The sequence below is a fragment of the Agelaius tricolor genome, unplaced genomic scaffold (assembly GCF_023055355.1).
Source record: "Agelaius tricolor isolate 1412-34295 unplaced genomic scaffold, bAgeTri1.0.p SCAF_8, whole genome shotgun sequence".
Classification (NCBI taxonomy): Eukaryota; Metazoa; Chordata; class Aves; order Passeriformes; family Icteridae; genus Agelaius; species Agelaius tricolor.
In genome coordinates, this window is record NW_027269268.1 from 45,438,526 (window position 1) to 45,459,403 (window position 20,878).

General features: G+C 36.8%; 1 protein-coding gene across 5 annotated transcripts in view; it reads right to left on the reverse strand.

Annotated features, from left to right (window-relative positions):
* Positions 1–20,878, reverse strand: part of STIM2 (stromal interaction molecule 2) — a 64,656-nt gene that overhangs the window by 35,743 nt on the left and 8,035 nt on the right. The window contains exon 1 of one of the 5 annotated variants that reach the window (XM_071432582.1): positions 13,209–13,875. The exons of 2 other annotated variants lie outside the window; for them this stretch is intronic. Coding sequence is in view for 2 of the 3 variants with exons in the window: in XM_071432580.1 (XP_071288681.1) it covers positions 12,434–12,485 (52 nt within the window). In the remaining variant the exon portion in view is untranslated. Of the gene's footprint in view, positions 1–7,480; positions 7,524–12,433; positions 12,551–13,208; positions 13,876–20,878 lie in introns of those variants that run through there. 2 more of the 5 variants (XM_071432580.1, XM_071432581.1) reach the window with 2 other exon arrangements.

Below are 20,878 nucleotides of genomic sequence, written 5' to 3' on the forward strand. Positions count from 1 at the left end.
CAAAATTTAAAAGGACAGTCTTATTTTCCTTATGTTTTTAGAAGAAACATGTTTAGAGCAAAAGGATTTAGTGAATTTTGAGTTCATTTGTCAATAGAACGTTCATCAATCTGATGAAAAAAGTTACAGATTTGTATTCATACGTACTTGGTGACAAGGCATAACACACATCTAAGCACATAACATCACACTTCTACATTTTCGTGTATTTTACGTCTGATTGGTTCTTTACTGCTCTTCTAACAACTTTCTCCCTTTTCTAACAGCAGGGAGCTGGAAAAGATGCAGTATATCCCTGATTATATACTTTAATCTGCCCAAGAATTTGTCAGCTCTTAAGAAGGAGCAGCAGCATAGCATTTAAGCCACTTTCTTAATTTGGTCAGGAAATGAGAAAAGTGATATATACAGGTGACCTTCAAATATCTGATAACATGCCCATGTGATTTCAAAAGCAAATATGCTGGTAACCATTTTCTTACTAAAAATTCATTTTCTTGCTCAGAATTCCATCCTTATTAATACATTAACCTGGAAGCCTGGTCTCCAGATACCTGGTGAAAGCCTATAATCAATATTGAGCATATTCATTTCAATTCAAGTATGGCTCAAGACCTAGAAGGAGCATGAACCACTAAATTCCTTTTTGGAAGACAGTGTCTGCAAAATATAGCAACCATGATAATATGGTTGATATTAAGAAGTCACAGATTTTTTCATACTGAAAGGTAGTTCACAGCTTCCAAGTGTGAAAAAGGGGAAGGGAGGGAAGCACTGGAGAAAAGAATTTTAGCACCTTATTTTTCTTTTTAAGTTTAATAAAAGGCTTAGAAAGTTTTACAGATGTGGGTTTAAAATGTAAAAAACATCTGATACTTTCCAACAAACAAATTGAAATTTTCTAAAATTAGAGTAGTTTATTAAAATCAAATTAATTATTTTCATTTAAAATAATATTTTCATATAAAGTTAAATATATAGGTATACATCTTTAAACTTAAAGTTTTAATCACGTCAGTGTTTCCTCTGATATATTTGTTTTCACATGTGATTCATAATCATATCCCATATCCATGAATCAGGCATGTAAGCATGACATTGCTGGCATTACTGAATTACTTCACTCTTCTACACCATTTGATCTAGTACGCATATTATTAACTGTTCCAACCAAGGAATCAAATTTAATCCTCTGTGAGCACCATCTGTAGCATCATCAGTTCCCTCACAGTTCCTGTAACAACATGTTGTCAAGATGTATTTATACTTTAAGAGATCATATCAAAATTATAGAACTGAAACCTATATTGAAAAGATGCAACATAGTATTTACTATAAAGGAAGATTAAAATAAAGCACCTGGGCACTCTTTTTTTTAATATATATAATCTGTTAGGATTTGAGTATTAAATTTGCCAGCCTATGTTTATACTTTCAGAAATACAAAGGCACTGAATGCAGAGATTCACTTTATTTAATAACACTGTAATGAGACACTTCCTTTTAGCTCCATTCAACATACCAGTAATTTTAAGTATGTACAAATATCATTTTCTTTAAAGAATCCTATTAGCTTTTGTGAAAATTCAGTAGTACAGATTGTTGGCTGGTTAAGGACTCTCCTACTTCCAGAAGCTTACGTGAACTGTTCTGCTGTTAGCACTCCAACTCCAGATTGCATAACTGGCAGTTTTGCTCCTACTAATATGCTGCTAAATATTTTTCTCATGATGAATTTCACCAAGTGATAAAGCAGGCTGACAAATCTACTTATGGTGTCTCAGTTCACCTTGGCTTATTTGATGGAAATTAGATGTAAAGAGCCTTGAAAAAAACCCAATCCTATAAAGAAGAAAAAAAAAATTAAAGAATTAAATAGTCATCGATCTCAGGAGATACCATATCAGCATTATGCTTTTGCTCAAACTAAACACAGATAGTAAGATATACAATTATCAGGATGTTAGAATAAACCAGAGCTGCACATATCTTAGATACATCTTGGCTGATACCATTCTGGCAAATGTAAATTTCTGGGCAAATTTCTGGGCCCAAAGAAACAGTAGGAAATGGTGTACTTTTCCAGTATGTATTTCATAGCTGTTAGAGTGGTGAATAAAATAAAAGTCAGTTCTTAGACAATGAGCATATACTCTGTGCATAAAGTCATGCAATGCAATCACTCAGAGTAGAAAAAGAGGAAACTCAGTAATTAAACAACTCCAAAACCTACAATAAGTTCTATCATGTTAAATTTAGCTCAGACTGAATGTTTAACAAAAAGTCCATGCTACAAACACGTGGCTCTTGCTATCAAAATGAGTTAGATATCATTTGCACAAAAGTTTAAAATAGTACTATTCCACCTCTAGTCACTGCATACAGAACAACACAACAAGGGAAACTCTACATTTGCTTAAACAGCACACCTTGTACAAACACCACTTGTACAGCTTCAAACACTGCTCCCCAACAGCATGAGCATATTTGGGATGCAAGGAAGAGCCAAGACAATAATTCCACATATGCTCTAAGGCAGAATAAGCCAAAGACTAATGCTAAAAGGATTTCTAATTGTTCCTGCCCCCGCTGTTCATTTCTGTCCCTTTACCATCTCCTTCCTGGTACCAACACAAGCACATTTGTACAATCCTGCTGCAGGAAGGTTCGGGAAACTGATTCTGTCTGAATCTGATCTCTGTGCACCTGCACAAACACTTCTGACAGCAAAGGTGCAGGGGAGGAGGAGGAGGAGGAGGAGGAGGAGGAGGAGGAGGAGAGGCTCGGGCGGCAGAGAGATGCCCTGCACAGCCCCAGCGCTGACACACCCCACGCTCCAGCTGGATCCGCCCGCAGCACGGCAGGGACCGAGCGCTGAAAACATGGCACGGAACAACGTCTACACTACTGGAGTGGAAAACTCCACCTCATTGTTTAGATCCTGGCTTTCACTACTAGGAGGTGCAGGACAAGGATGTGTCCTGGACAACTTGTTGCAATTAACAAGTATCAAGTGTTTTTCCAAGGTTTTTTTCGAGTGTATTTTGTAGCCTTACAAAACCTAAAACAGAACTTTGCAACACTACAGCAGGAGATGAAGTAACAGCAAACTCAAAAAGATCTGGCCACGACATCTCCCAGAACAGTTTCAAACACCACTGCCAGGAAGCTAACAACATCTCCTTTCTCCAGGGCCCTGCCCATGAGCCTAGAGAAGTCCCATCCCCAGGCATAGACACCACAGCCTGGACAGACACCACATCATCTCTACAAACACGCACCAGCAAGCGCAAGGTGCTTCACATCTGCTCCAAACACTGCTCTCATTTATGCTGTGCCTTCATTTAAGCTCCAGTTTTTTTGACCCTTTTCCAAAACCCTGGCGGCCAGAACATGCATTAACAACTAAATACACAAGACTACAAAAAAAGCAGCATAAAACAATCTGTCCCAAAGCTGACAAACTATGACACTTGGCAACACAAAGCCATGTGAGTTTGTGTTTGGGACTGTTTTGCTCTTTAGGGACTTTTAAAAATTTTTATTATTGGCAGATGAGACGACAGCTTTCTGAAGAGAAGAAACAGACAGACATACTTAAGGAAAGCTCAAAGGAAAGAGCAACAAAGTACAAAGATTTTTTATAATTTAAGACTGTGACAACTGAAGTTATAACCAATTGCAAAAGAATATTCATATACGATCCTTAAAGGTAACCAATGACATTAGGTGATATATAATCTACTCTTCAGGCCTCATTTAAACCCCACTGTATGTTCCTGACACACACTGGGAAAAGTCAAGAAGAAATGAAGGGCAGTGTGCTTTTCCCAGACGATGACACTTTTACTTCTGAGATCCCTTACACACACTTTATGGCATTTACACATATTATTTATTTAAACATAAAATTAAGTGTATAGTTTTGTCATATAAGAATTCAAACACTAACACTGATTTGTGTCTATCATATTTGAAAATACTAATGCATGAAAAATAATATTCCAGGTTTTTTTAACTCTCCTGGACACATACTGCACACAGAGCTGTATCTCTTGCACTGCATTACTGAAGGTGCTATTTGCTCTCCCCACCAGAGCAGTAGGAAAACAGGCACAGAGTCAAACTGCAGCAGACAAGTGTTTCCACTACATTACCTCCTCTTAATGTATCAAGTATCAACACATACAGGCAGTCCATCATTTTCAATATCAAAAAGGAAGCAACTTCCTAAAGCTACAAAGCCATTTGCCCTTCATTAAACATAAACAAAAATAAACCAGAACCATGAAAGATTAATTCTACTTCAATACATTCAATTAGACTCCATTTTCAAAAACCACAGGAAGCTAATTTCACAAGAAATGTGATTCTGCTTCCCACAGAAATACATACAAATAGAACATATAGAAAAAAACCCAATTTTAATAAATCAGAATTGTTTTCAAATATGTTGGGGTTTCTGTCTTGTTTTGTTAGGGGTCCTATTGCTGGGCTTTGGCCTTCATAGGCAATAAAATACATTTGAAATTGTTCATTCACATCTCTAAGAAACACATTTGGTAATACTATTCTGCCTTGTAATTTCACTTTGATTTGATCAAATGTAAGGAACATACACACTCCAGGCTTTGTCTCTGTTCTCATGCCCTAAATGCAATACCCTAAAAGCTGACATCCAGAAAGCAACTATTCCATGTCAGTCACATCTATCAACCAGCACAAATGTTTTAATATTTTCTATACCAATACAGTGACTTGTAGGCTGTAAATCTTTGCTTTAAATCTTTTTCTGTCTGTAACAATTTTTAAGTAATTTTTATGCCAAGTCATCTGCTGGGGGCAGGCAGTGTTTTTCTATTCTGTATTTCCGAAAAATAGTGATTATAATTGACATGCAGCTGATACCAGAAAATGGGAGCATATTTATGCCTTACTACCCATAACAAAATGCTAAATTCTCTACTTGCTCTACTAAACAACAAAGAAAATAGCCTTCTCCCTTTGTTAACTTAATTTTTTTACTGAAATTTTAATTAACACATATAAGGTAACACTTGGAAAAGTTTCTAGTTACTATAATAACAGACAAACATAAAAAACCCTCTTCTGGCATTTAATATGTTTGCTGAAGTTCTCTTCACGCAAGTAAAATTTTACTACCAATGTCAAACCAAGGCCATAACATTGCCTCTAAAATATTTTTAAACTTACTCAGTTAACACTATCAAAAAAAAAAAGAATCAACATTTTTGAAACTAGGAGAATATGCTCAGAAAAATCTCACTCCTATTCAAAAATTCTCTCTAGAGAAATCACACTGGAGACAAAAGAACAGCAGTACTTGCATACATGACAAAGATGAGGCTCTCATGAAAAGAGGGCTCAACTTTGAAAACCAAGGCTTTTATAGTTTACTTCAAGTGGTATCATTGTAAATTGAGAGCTTAGTACACTCTCCATATTGTAAGCAGATGCAGGTTTTCTCACTTCCTTTACCTATGATAACATTACACACAGCCTACACCAGACTATGCTACTGACCCAGGTTCCTACTAGCTTAGTAATCATCAATTAAGTTCTCAATTTGTCCTTATTTTCTTCTTTAAAATTTAAATTTGGTATTCTTAAGATTTGTTTCAAGGAGAAAGTGCCAAGGCATTGAAGGAAAAATCTTCCATCCAGGCATGTCAGAAATTCAATTTGAAATCTTTCTTTTAAACCAAGTCTATAAATTTACTTCTCTTCAGCATTTAGGAGCTGGCCAAATTATGTGTTCCTGCAATGGTGACATTCCACAAGTTTGTCAAAGCACAAGTTTGACATTTAGTGGTCCCTTTTCAATCAGCATCTATCATCTCTTTGCAAAGGCAGATCCCACAATAACAACTGTGTCATCATCATTTCCTCCCCTACCCCCTGACACTGAGGGCTCCAATTCGCAAATGAAAGTAAAAATGTCATCCTCATTTATGAAATCTTGTATCCTCACCCTGGTTTCTTAGGATGCTCCTAGGAAGCACTCTGTACTAAAGAAGTTGCTGACCCAGCACATTTACATCCCAAAGCATGAAGTAAATTAGAACAGAACAAGAAACAAGGTAAGGTGAAGAAACCCTTGGAAAGTCCTGATCAAATCCCAGAGAGGATTATCTGTGCACAAGTTCTACTTCCTTTCAACATGTATCTTGTGTCAATAGTAAAGAATGTCTGTATTCATTCATGCATACAAATAAACTTCTCCTAAGCAATGCCTTGGCAAAATCTGTATGTTTTTACCATCACATCAGTTAGAACCAATACATTGAATATAATGAAGAGAGACGAGTTTCAGTGGAACTTAAGGCATGCTAAGAGAACAGGGTGCCAAGAATTGGTATGCCTGTAGAAGCCCAGAGCTTAAAAACAGGGCAATAACCATCCAGAAGAAAGAACTCATCTCAACAAGAACAGGCATGTTCATTCCAGAATGAGAATCTCTGTAAAGCTACACTACATTATATAAAATTGCTTTGTATCTTGCAGTTCTTAAAGAACTACGTTTTACACAAGGAGACATTTAGTATGCACAACCTTATAAAGGCAAAAAACTAAAAATCTACCTGCATGGCCATGTGTAGCCCCAAATAAATGGCAACCCATACTTTTAAGTGAGATATATTACAAAAGTCTACACATTTGTCCCACAGCTAGAGCAAAGAAACTCTCTGACACTGCTAGTCTTCTAAAGTTCCAGTAAAATTCCACATTGTTTTGGTAAGGAGCCTCACCTTTCCTTTCAGTGATTTATAGAGACATCTGAGATTCTCTGGGGATTAATACATTCAAACAAGTTTTATATGGCTTTATGGCATTTACCAAGTTTTAAAACATCTTGTGAAGAATTTTCATGTGTGGAAGGAGAATGGAAGACAGGCTTTTTTCAAAATGTTTTTACAAGACAAAAAAGTAATTAATGAAAATGTGTTACATAAGCTACTGCACTACAACTGCAGTCATGATCAAAAATAAGATGCAAGATGCTGTTAGCTAAGTTGCAGTCAAAAGCAGAGGGAAGGGAAAGAGAAGAGTATGGAAATAGTAGAAAAAGAGACAATATAGTAAACCATCAATTTCATTGATCTATTTAAGAGCAGTGTAACAAAAGCATCTTACAAAAAACATTCAGTGTATTGCAAAAATTATTTGCAACCCTAGATAACCTTTGACTTTATCCATATTTTGGCTGGAAAGCTGTAGAAAATATTCCATATATGAAGTGAAATTAATATGCGGAATTTATGCAACCAATAACACCCTGAAAAACCCAAATCCATCCCAATAGAGTTCAGTTCTTAAACTCAAAGAAGTTCTACCTTAATATGAAAAATACTGAGCTCACAGCTCATTTGTTTGTAGCTACCTACAGCAACACCTTACAGAAGGTGCAAACCCTGAAGCAAATTCAGGATTTGCACAGAACACCCAAAAGAATTCCAACCTTTTGTGAACAGCATCAGCTGTTCCATGGAACTGCACACAGAGCTGGGGCATTGCCTAAAGCTAGGCTTGGATGCAATCAATCAATCAGAACCTTGTCTCTCACACTTGCCAGGAGTAGCTTACCTAGCAAGCAGAGTAAAACTATTAACATACTTAAGTAACAGTACTCAATCAGTCTCAAGTAACAAACAGAGAAATCAATGCAACAAACATTGCTTAAGTTTACTAAATGTACTGGTGTAAACAATTGCAAGATTCATTGGGCTTTTAAATCTACAGGTTTTGAGAATATAGAAGTCAGGAGACAATACAAATTATGGCAGAAAAATTTAATCTCTGTCCTAACAGCTTATTTGTTCTTCTTTTTTTTTTCCCCCAAGAATTGTAATTATTTCAACAGAAAAATAAAAACAAACTTACATTTGGGGTACAACAAGTAAGTTACAATGAACAAACTTAAACACTTGTGTTCTTTAAATTCCCTTGTTTGACACAAGACCACATGGTTAATGATTTACTGGTCCCTTACAAAGGCTTATGTGTTGTAGTAAAACCTGATTAATAAAATTCTTTTAGCTTGGCAATTGAAATAAATATTACACGACTATTAAAAGCCAAAGACAACTGCAAGAGCACTAGACTTGGGCAAAAATTAAGTATATACTACTCCAAGTGCAGATAACCAAAAATTTACAGAAACCATCAAACAAGTGAAAACATAAAACCCCACAACTTTAATAAAAAGAAAGTTGAGACTCAAGTACAATTTTTCAAATTGCAATAAAATTTTGCAAATACATGCAGAGACAATAAAAAAATCTACTTTACTAAAAATGCAACCTATGATGTTACTAAAGCATTGCCTGTAAATTAATCATTCTTTTTGCCATCATTTATGTGTGCCCTTCCAGGCCAAACAAGAAAAGGCAATTCTACAAATGCAGACCAGTGAGGTGACAAATGAAATAACTAGCTCCATAACATGAATTTTCACAGCTTTTTACTCTAAAAACTAGTATTCCTTTTATTCTAAAAACAAGTAACAACTAATTCCTAATTCCTGCCTACTCTCTAGCATATGCAACTTCATATACCTTTAAAAAAATCTCCTTTAATAAAGGACAAGCACATGCTTTTCTTACCTTAAAGGGCTTTCTACCTGCAGACCTATTTGAAATGGCTCCAAAAAAGAGAGCAAGAGGGTAAGGACTTTCATTAAAGGAGATATTTTATATGCTTTAACATCCACTTGCACTTTTCAAATTAGATCAGCATTTGTTAGAATTGTATACTTCTACATATGCACAAAAAAAAAAGTACACACATGAGCAAAAATAAGAGCTCATAAATAAAAGATACTTGAGGAAACAAAACACAAGCAACTACAGAAAATTTAAATGAAGACAAGTAGGATTTTAGCCCCATTTTTCACACAGACATCTTGATACAAATGGGATCTGAAGATTTATATGTTCTCACAATATTTTATTTTTATTCCCATATGTATTGCTACATAATAAACCACATCCATATATGCCAAGTTCATATAACAATACCTGAACACAGGCCCATTGACCTACATATGAAAAACACCTGCAGTGGCCCAGGAATCCAGAAGGGAGGAGGAGCTTTTGAGAACAGTTTTCTACCTTGTTGAAAATAAGCCAGATGGCAACTTAAAACAGACTTGGGCAACAGTTTCATGGTCCATTTATCCTTCAAAAAATGCCAGTTAGAATTAGTCCAGTGATCCCTATTATCTTGATCTAAACCTAAGAGTGCCATCTGCATGCTGCTCTGCCCGCACACTGTACACCAGTCTGCTTAATCTGTTTCTGCAGTGTAGCAAATTACCCACCCACATGAAGAGGTGGCTGATGAAGCCACACCTCAGAGAGGCTTCAAGCAGAAACAAGGAAATCAGGTCAAACATACAGCCATGCCTGCTGCATTGTGTCTTTCTGTCACCTCTGAGACTCCAAAGTAACTCAAAAACCTCTCTCTTCTCAGGAGTATCGTCCCAACTCCGACCAGAGCTCCCCTGCCCAGCTGGCACAAGCACAAAGCAGGAGAACAAACTGCAGCACAAGCTGAAGCTGCAGCCTTTGGTGCCTCATTAACTAATCAGGAAGATAACAGAAAGATGATTTCATAAGTCAGTTTTGAGTTTTTCTGTATGGGTGCAAATATTTAACTCAGCTTGCACATGCCTCAAGCACGATTTGCAAAAACATAATCGCCAGCCTGTGGTTTTGCACACTCAGTTCACAGCCAGGAAAATACTTTCCCTTCTGTTAGGGGACAATAGAGAGACAAGAAATGTGTTGAAACTAAAGGAAATAATACCTCCATAATACATATTCAACTGGAGATACAGTAATTCACTAGAATCTAAGCAACATTACCAAAGAAGGTTTGTGCATAAATATGCATAATACATAAATAAAATGTTTCTTCTTAATAAGACTTCCCCCCAAAAAATGTGATATCATTCATCATTTGATATGTGAAATGTTTTAGAAGAAATCAGGAAAATTTTGCCTTGTTTGGATCCACAGGAATGCTTGGTCACACAGAGCCAACAGATTCCTGACACAATGTCCTCCAATTGTTTGCTATTTAACATCACATGTTTACCAAAGATGGGAAAATTACTCCTCCCTGTAACAGGCCTTCTTAACTCAGCCTACCAGAGCACATTGGGTTTTCTCTTTCCTCATCAATATAATATTGCATAAATATGTTCTAGGAGAAAAACAGCTGCATTCAATTCTGTCTGAAAAATACTGACTTTGTTTCTTAAAGCTAGTATTTTACCTGTAGACAAATTCAACAGCAGTAGATCATACAAAATCCTTTTCATAAGCTGTTGTACTCAACAGAAGAGACATGTAAAACCAAACAAAAGACAATCTTCAGAGACAGGATACAAATGCATCAGAGAAATATTGAAGACAATGTATGAAGCACTTCTTTTGTACTCAGAGGCTTACAACCACTTTATGCCTGAAACAAACACTGACTTCCTTTTTTCCTGCTGGAGAGCTACAAGTTCAGTTGCAGAAATGACACTGAGCATAACAATCTTCTTCCTTCCTACTGAATTTTGCTGTTGGTAAAGGAAAACATGTTAGCAGAAAACACCATCTATGACAATCTGCAGAGAAATCCAAGTCTGAGCTGCAGAGGGAGATGTGGAGGGGAAGAGACAGAACAGCTGACCATTGCTGACTGGCACACTAAGTCACCTGAGGTAATTAAACATATTGGAATGTTTTTGAGAACTTCTTACCAAAAAGATTGCTAATTGGTGTTAACTCCATTAAATTGTTTGCTTAATAAGCAGCTATTAAAAGTTGCTAAACAGAGAAAAGCAGAGGTAATTAAACCTTCTTTGCTTGAGTACTGCATACTGCTCTGCTCATCTCTAAACAGAATCAGCATAATTTCAAAGAAAGAAAGGGGAAGTCTTCATAAGCAAAAAAAAGAACAGGATAGAAAACAAAGTGAAGAAAAACAAACCAAAAGCATATAAAGCAACAAAGTGAAAGGAAACAAATCAAAAGCATACAACAGAAAATAAAGTTATTCTCCAATTGACAGTATTTTGAAAAGCTACTAGCCAAAAAAAGATACAAACTAGATACAAACTGTCTTTGCATAAATGCCTTAATACACAGTTACGATTATGAATTCTATTGATCATCATGTCCAAAACACCAAGTTTCTTCCAAATGAGATCTACATGATGGAACATAAAGCCATGTTTATATTGGGTAAGATAAAAATCAAGCAGTCTGGAATATATCTTCACAGTTCAGGACACAAGGCAATTAGTAATTGTTTTTTGTTAGGAAGAATTACATTAAATTGCTGTGCACTAGACTTCTTGCAATACCCTTCTCAAGCCCCAGGCAGATGGTTATTTCAAGATATTAGATAAGCTATTTATTTTCTGAATTTGTAAGGTAATGACTAGGCTGTTAAACAAGATTTTAATCAGTTACTCATGGACCAGTGCAGGAGGGAAATCACACAATAACATGCCAAAAATCCTATTTGTGAATAGCATCAGTTTTTGTCTGACAGAGCAGTCTCTGGAAAAAATACAACTCCCTAAAGAGTTACACATTACACCAGCATGGATAATAACCATGGCTTTTTGCTTACAAAAGCAGACACCCAATGTTTTAGTTAGAGTTTATCCCACAGGAATTGAATTCTCTGTCTTATCAGGAAGTGAAATTTTAGCAATGTGCTTCTGAATAAGAGATGACAGTGATAGATGCTCAGCAGAAATGCAAGTTAATTCTTTTATGAAAGCAGTAAAAATAGTGCCCAAGACCACTTTGTTCTGAATACAGTATTTTGATAGTCTGTGAAGATCCACAGTTACATCCAAAATTTAATTCCACTAATTAATTTCTTTAAAATGGGTTAGGAGAAGAATATGATTAGAAGAAGAATATGAAGAATATGCATTCTCCTTGTCTGTTATCCAAGTCTTTGGAAGAAAACAAATAATTGTAAGTAAGGCTAAATCATGTACAACAAAGTGAAAAACCTTTGGGATTTGTTGCAGCATATTTTCAGTACTACTGACTTTTGGACAATCTGTTCTCATGTGTACACTAAAACAAATTCTGCTAAACCAGGTTTTTTAAAAAAGTAAACCTACTCCAAACACAAAGGTGCTTTGTCAGTGAATTAGCTAAGAACTTCCAGGCACGTAACAAAAGTATGCAAGAATATGCTGTGAGTGGAATAAAAAATACACAATGTAACCTGTCAGGCACCCTCAGAGTGGAAAATTTCAAAATCACCGTATTTCTCCTATAAAAATAAACAACATAATTAAAGATGTTTCTTAATTTAGCACGTCTGTTTTGCTTTGTAATTGTTTCTTCTACAGTTATAAAATTTATACAGCTAAAAAGTATTATTTACTTACATGAACAAATACACCAAAAGAATGGGAGACAAGGAATAATCCAAAGCAACATTTCACAGCTTCCTGACCTGTTTACTGCTGGGAACTGTGTATGCAACCCCTCAACCCTACACGAAACCAATCTGTCACCTCTATGTCTTTAGGATAGCATGACATTAATGGCCAGGGGTTTCTTTCCTAAAAAAATGCAAAAATAACTCAAATTTTTTTACAATGGAACAGCATGGACAATCTTTGCTATCCTCCTGTCACAGAGTTTTCCCAACCCACCCTTACTCCACTGGCAACTTTTACTAATTTGCTCTGCCCGTGTTCAGTCAGTCTCTCTCTCCTGCTGACATTCATTAGGCCAGACTGGCACCCTCTCTCCTTAGTTACTCTCTTCTTTCTACAATCTGGTTGGGCACCAGTGACAGCTATTTGGGACATCACATACTGCAGCAAGCAGGAGCATGGAGAGAATGGAAGAGTTAAAACTTTGACATAACTTTTGCTGAAAGCTGACTATGATAGTTTTAATTATGGAATATTTCATATCTATGGAACATTCAATTATTTACTAGCATCACTATTCACAAGCAAGGTCCCAGTTCAGGGATATTAACACTGCCACATTGCATAAAACAGTCTTTTTGCACATATTCAATGATACAGGCATTCAATAATTGGGCAGAAATTACAAAAAGTTAAAATAAATTCAGACAGTAATACAGCCTTAACTAATCTAAATGGCTGTGCATTGTATTTATTAAGAACAGATCTCTCAAGTACTCACCCTCGCATCATTTATCCTCTATCGGAACCAAACTACTTTATAAACAATATAAAAGGAAAATCTGCACAGAAATCTACTTCTGGAATTTTTTTAACCCATTGCTTAGCAAGTTCCATTGGACATTCAACTGAGGAAAAGACCAAAAATGAAGGTAATGTTAGATAGGCATCCAAAGCCAGAGTCTTCCCCACACAAAACCAAAAAATTTTTAAAATTACATGACAAAGTAAGTAATTCTATATTAGAAAAATCATTACTTCTAAAAATATTTAGTTATTAAAAGATTTGCATATAAAGAGCTGCCCGGAAGATTTCTAGAAGCCCTAACTACATGAAACACATTTGCTGTGCTCAGAATTACAGTGCAGAACTTAGGAATAAATGTTCATCTATTACAACTTGCATTAATCAGAGATAACAGACAAGAGTTCCTGCAGATCCCAACATTAGTCCAAAAAAGTGAACAGCCACTCAGGAAAATCCTGTCAGATATTCCCAACAACTTCTAAAAGATCCTCAAACACGGGACAACTGTAGCCTCCTAACAAGCTGCAAATTATGTTCCCAAAAATTCCTGAAGATTCTGGGTTTTCTGTGTCTCTCTGATATCTTTCAAAGACAAGTCTATGCCACCAGAAAAAAAGGCACTGCCCACAACTCTCATCCTTCTGACTGGAAAAAGAAATGAGCACTAATAAGGCACTCAGAGCAACTCCAGGGCTGTGGTAGCTTCAAAGCAGAGTGGGCAGCCCAGCACCGCGCTGTGACTAAACCAATCACAGCTGCACGATGCTCAACGATTGTGGGCGAGCACATCACCATTTCTAATTTAGCACAACATTCTGCTGGGAAGTACAAAGTGTAACTTTAAGCTCCCTGATGCAATTAATGCAGAGGTGGAATTGTTCTTCCTTTTTTCCAAAGCTCTGCTTCAGTCTTATCTACTAAGAGAACCATGTTGGCTGATGGCAGTCTACTCCTTACTTCTGACACTCTTTATGAACATAGGCTGAAGGTTCTAAAACCAGCTGTGCATCTTATATGCTCCTCAAAAAAAAGATCTACTAGAGCAGTAAAATTCTTTCTGGAATCTTCATGGCATTTTCAGTTATGTACTCTTGCACCCAGCATTTTACAAGACCTACAAAACTCCTGCATCAAAAGTTTAGCATTAGAGAAATGCTGTCTTTACCTTTTCAGTATTCCTGTTCCAGTCTTAGCTTGGAGCAAAAAATAAATGGTAAACCAAAGTAATTGAGAAGGCCTGTTATGGATGCTTGAGGTACGCAATCAGGACATATAAAATATGTACAGGATTTGATGTTGGGGTGAAGAAGGCAAGGCAAGACACGTGCAACAGATAAGACATTTTAAAAAGAATTTACTAAATATTTTAGGAAACATTACATCCTAAAAAATTCCATTGCATTGCAACTCAGATGAAGTTTGTAAAACAGTTCAAAAGCTGAAGTGAATTCAAGCATTGATCTTCTCTAGGAAATAAACCATCTACTAGGAAATTTCAAACCTCCTGAAAGTAATAAGTTATTGCTAACAAGGCTATCAAAGATGAGGAGAAGGCGTTAACATCACTCCCCTTTCTTTGAGTAACATTAACTATAACTTCTTAGGTAGTATTACTGATTGGCTGAAACCTTATCCTGCAACATTTCCAAACTAAATAACAGAGGAAACAAAACTTAAGTGCACTTAGTAAGCATTGCAAACATAAATATCAAAATAATTATTCATTTGGTAGCATTCAAAAAACTTAACGGTGTTAAAGAAATATGGCAAAAATCCCTGACTCAAAAACATTTAAGTTTACATATAAACATATATCCTTAAACAGAATAAAGCACTGCTTTTAGAAGAGTTCTCATATAAAGCCAAGTGAGCAATATTTTTCCCCTGTTTCTGAAGTAAGGGTCATCTTCACACTCAACAGAAATCTGACACAGTGAGCAGACTTAGTGGCAAGGTCCATATGCCCAAACAGCATTTCCTGTATCACAACAAAATAATTTTAGTCTATTACAGAAGAAGCCCAAATACTGACACCTCAAAAGACCTGAAATTAACCCTACGCCTAAAATTTCTGGTCAGTAACACTGTGGGTATGCACTTCAACACCTCTGGGCCCTATGAACTCAACGATGTCAAACGACAAATTACAATAATACAACTAGGTGAAGCAGGAAACTGCACAGCAAATGACACGCAAATATGATTTTCCAACCACATCTTGAAGTTTGCATGGTATGAAACACCAGCTCCCAAATGATGCTGCATTCTCAAAGCCCAGGATAACAACAATAACCTTGGGCATGAGCAACAGCCATTCAGAAAAGCCAAGAAGGAAGCAGGCTCACTGCTGGATATTTCCAGTGTGAGAAGCAGCAGCTGCTACTGGTCTGGCTGCTTTCCTCTGCTCTGCACCCTGCACCCCACCAGTAACCACCACGAGGCTTCACCCAGCATTGCAAAAACAAAGTTTTCTGCCTGCCCTGCCAAATGCAAATCATTATTTCCCTATTTCCTCTAAAAGGAACAACAACCAAGAGAAACTGGAGGATGCCCGAAAGCCACCCTTTGGATGATAACACAAATATAAAAATAACAAAAATAAAATATCATTTCTGATAGAAGTATTTAACCCATATTCAGATATTTAGGTATACCTATTGTCTTTAAAATCTTCTAGGTTAGGAATGAAATATTGAAGTTACTTTCATTACAATTAAACCTCAACCATTTCAGTTACTAACAGAAAAGTACAATCTGTTAAAATCAAGGGATTTTGCCTATTTAACAAACAAGCTAGCTTCAGCTTGTACTTTGAAGTATTTTCTGTTTAACAGCAGTCTGAAATAGAAGTAGCAAGTTTCAAAATATCCTAGACTATCAGTTGAGGCTACTTCATAAAATAGGTGAACATGTCAAAGACAACAGCTCATTATTCATGCAAATATTACAGGCTACTTAAAACTCTCTATAAGAACAGCATTTACCTTGCCCTAGCACTGCAATACACTAAGAACTTCATTATTGCTGTTGGCATCTGTACTTGACACCAGCATGAACATCATAATTCCCCCTTTACTACTCTTAACTTACACCCAGCTCACATACTAACACTAACAAAAGACTCAGGAACTATCCCCTCCATTAGGTATCAAACAACCTGGGGTTAAGCAGAATACTTTAGGGAAATTCCTTATATGCTTTAGCTCCACACAATACAAACTGTTCTGTGGTCAGGTGCTGAGGTCAAATTCACTACCTAGCCAAACAAAAGGAGCTTTGAAACACCCAATCAGTATGGCAGCCTCTGAGCTGATCCTAGGACATAAGAAGATGTTGTTTTCCATAGAGGTTTACCACTGATTTTTCCAATTCTCATCTGTGTGCAAAAGGCAACAAAGAATTTCATATTTAAGTCAGTCTTCCTCAAAATTCTGAATGCAAAACTTGCTAAGGTCTGTCCTGATAGTTAAATACAAGCTCCTTTCCAGCTTCTTACAAGTCTCTTACTACATATTTCCAATTAACTTAAAAGAATTAAGCTTGTCCTTTATGATCATTCTAACTACGGCACAGACCTGGAAAAGCAAACACAATTTTCACTCCTTTAAACATCATATCTCCCTTAATTTCTATGTGCAACAAGTCCTTGTAACTAGCAGAGTGTTTCACTTCCACTTTCATTTTAGTTGTGTACACCAACAAAATTTTGAAGAAGGCAAACTGAACTAGACACATTCATGAAACATTTCTACAGTCAGTTTCCAGAGCAGAACACAAGACCAGATAGTTTCACTTCAAGTATCCACAATCATACAAGAAGCAGTGAAACAATTCTCCTCTTTCCAAGAACCTTTATAAACCTTTGGGGGCAGGGCAGGTGGTGGACTGAATAAAAAAAATACAAGAGGCCACAAAGCCTGAGAAGTTAGTTATGTTCCCTCAGTATCCTACAAATAAGAATGGCCTGGTAGTAACTACAGAGCAAATGCCCATTTTCTGAACCAATTTGGATGAATTATCTTCAAAAATTAGATGACCAACCTGCAAAATCTTCACTATCACCTAAAACCCTACAGCTGCCAAAAATCTCCACTCACGGACAGACCTGAAAGCAAAAGACCAAAGACAGACAGCAAGCCACAATATCTGGTCTTTAAGCAGTTACACTATTACTGAACTCTGACAACTCTGTATATACAGCTGGTATGCTTATTCTCTGCCTAAAGTCTTCTCAAACACTTCACAGACCCTAAAAATACAGTAGCAAACAACAAATTATCAGAATTAAGGAAGCACTTCTTAAGACATTTCTACTAAAGCATAAAGAACATCTATTCAAATGAACAATCAACTACTACATTCATATTTAAATAATAAAAACAATAATTTGGGCAACAAGAAAATGCTGTCTTGTTCTTTGGCTTTTATAAGAATGTTACTGTGCTGCTGACACCCTTTTGAGTACAGAAAACTAAGTATGAACTAAGTAAGAAAATCAAAACCAAAAAAGTCATTGTAATTTTGCTAACTTCTGCCAGGAAAGAAATTTCAGTGTTAGGAGACTGAAAACCAATACAAATCAACAGCAGAAACACAGTTCAATAAAATCAATTTTAAAAGTAAGTCAATGCCAGCAAAAATTTTGCTAGTTAGTCCTCAAACTGAAAACACCAAATTAGTTACACCTCCCAAAACCTAACCACCTAAATTATGATGCAGCTTACTGCAACATTATAACATTCTCCTTTAAGTACTCTACCCTTAGTCTTTCTTCTTGAGCAATCACTTTAAACATTTGCACAAAAGAAAAATCAAAAGCTAATGGAAATGGCAACTATACTGTCAAATTGTTTTGTCTCAAACAACACAATCATACCTGCAATTTCACAGAAGATTAGCAAAAACATATGAAATAGCCACTCTTACTCCAAGGTGTCCACCCAACTCAATCTTGCCAAGGACTATCTAGCAGCAAATGATGCAGTACAGAGAGTGATAGCAACAACAATTTTTCCCCAAAACAACACATTTTTCTTTTATAAAACAGTCCACTGTAATGAGACTTCTAGCTCAACTGTACCTGTTCATGCAGACATGTTCTCCCACTTCACCCTGGAAACTGGGAAGCAGGGCAGAGATTTATCTATTTTCAAACATTCTGCTGATTTTACAATTAATGCCTCCAGGTCTCACAGCATGAAAATAAGTACCTGTTTTCTTCTAGTTGCCTGCTTTATAATACTCATTATTTCAAAAAAGGCCCACCACACACTTGCTACCTCCCTCCTAAGACTTGAAACCCATTTGGCCATCACAGTGCTTTTCCATCCCTCCCTCCACCTTCCTGGCCTTCCTTGCTTCCAGCCCAGTGTTCATTCAACCTTTGCTTAGCTAATTGCAGTGTATTATTCCAGCAAAAAATGGGCCCAACAGTTAAATTGCTCAGCATGAGGAAGAAGACATGCTGAAGGCCTAAACTTTAGCTTCTGAAAAAGAATGGCCACAGGGCAGGTCTTTTAACACCAAGGAGTCCTACTAGCTTATCTTACACAAAAGTATGTATATAAAAGCACTGGCAAGCTTGATTCAAGTATCTTAGCTGGTTAGAGCATGGCTCTAGTAACACCAAGGATGTGGGTTTAGTCACAGTATGGGTCATTTACTTAGGGGCAGGGACTCTATGATCCCTCCAGATCCCTTCTAACACAGAATATTCTCTGTGTTTCTGTATATTTTCTAGTTTTACATATCAAGAGACAATTATTTGTATTCTATTTCTCAGTATTCATAATTCGTAGTATTTCTCACTGACCAACACCCAGGCTTTTTCCAAAGAACAATCCACAATTACTCCCAAAAATCTCAAGTATAACAGCTAATCAGAGATCCATTTAATCAGTTAAATCAACTCTAAGAGTACAAAAGCACTCATTAAAGTAAGCTCCCTCCTCTTTTCTCTCCCTGCACCCCTCTTTTGCCTGTCAACACTACCATGATGCTGTCACACAGCATCATGAAATACTTTCAGAGACATGTGCAAGCAACAGCAGCTTAGATTAAGTCCCAGTTCATCACCTCACTACACTCCAAACTTGCAGTCATTTCTGATGCTCCATTTGTAACCATCTAGTACTGTGAAGATGCATCCTTTTCCTTTCCAGTAGGACAACACAGCACCTGGGATTGTTGATGGCTGTTTTGTAAGAAAACAGTGATTTCTGAAACCCGATCACAGAGCAGGCTGCACACAGAGCTCCCACTCTGCTGGAATAAGGAACTCTTACCACTTGTCAACATCAAGAGAAAATAGAGCCTTGACTACTGTTCATGGGATACTATAAACAGACAGGAAGCAACATAAAACAAGCTTCCAAGTGCTTCAGAGACAAAAGAATAACATATTACAGATGCATAGTTTCTTAGGATGTTTACTTAATAAACAAAACAAACTAGTTTTACTTGGATTCTTTCATAAAAGTGTTTAAAGTAGTCAGCCGGATGCATTCAGAGTTCTGATAGGTGGGGGTTTTTAGCTTTCAATCATCTACAGCCAAATCAGAATGGGACATGTTCTTATTATCCTGTATTAATAAAATCTCATTTCATCAGTTTCACTTAATAGAAGTAAATAATTATGCCTGGCAAGCAATTTTAATTTTGAGATACAAACTCTCTTACAATAACTCAATAGGCACAAAACAAATTAATTCCCAAAACAAAAGTTTCATTCCAAACCATCCATTCTTCTGCAAGCAAAGTTATTATCTACAATAACTAATCTCTTTAAGGAGCCCTACTAAAATCACAGCTCTACTGCCAATCTAAAAGCCTCCCCAAGTGTTATGGATAGCCAAAGTACTTTCTTATTAATTTTGAATGACACTTTTCAGATTCAGAGTTGGTAACATCTGGGTAAAATGTTGCTTTTTGTAAGTTAAGTCTCCCCTACCCACTTTTCTCAAGTGCTATTTACTCGGCATGTGCAGGCTTCCTCTAAAAGGGTTAATAATCATTTCCCCCAACACTTTCACCTCCTCACAAGACACTGTTGTGCAGCTGTGCACTGAACTGAAGCAAAGACCTGATCCTGCTGAAAAACCCCCAGCTCTCAGCTCAATCAATTCCCCCAGGCAGACACCTCCAGACACAATAAGTGAGCAGTCAGAATACCCAGAACTGGCAGGGAGGGAGAGAAAGCAGCAAGCACACAGGAGGAGCAGCCCCTCCTGCAGAAACAGCCCATTTCAAGGCCAAGGTAAAGCAGTCACAGGGCAAACATCCCCTAAAGCTGCAGAGCCCCAGGTCCCCAGCCCTGCCTGCAACACTGCCACTGTAAAAACAGTTATTGGCAGTGGAGCTTCACAGGACCAAAACCAAAACATCCCTTTACTTTAAATGTAGTCTTGGAATGCAAGCCCAATGAATACAGACTCATACACTGAAGTCAATGGAATCCTTTTCAGTGGCTCTTATCTGTATTTTAGACTGACATATTAGTGTGCTGCTTCCAAAGTAACTAGAATACCTTCTACAGCAAGGATAGTTTCAGTAAATATATTCAGGGAACATGAAGCAGGTATCAACAAGAGACTGAGGCAGACAGGTTCTATAAAAATACTGGCAAAGTTAAGCTTTTCAAATAA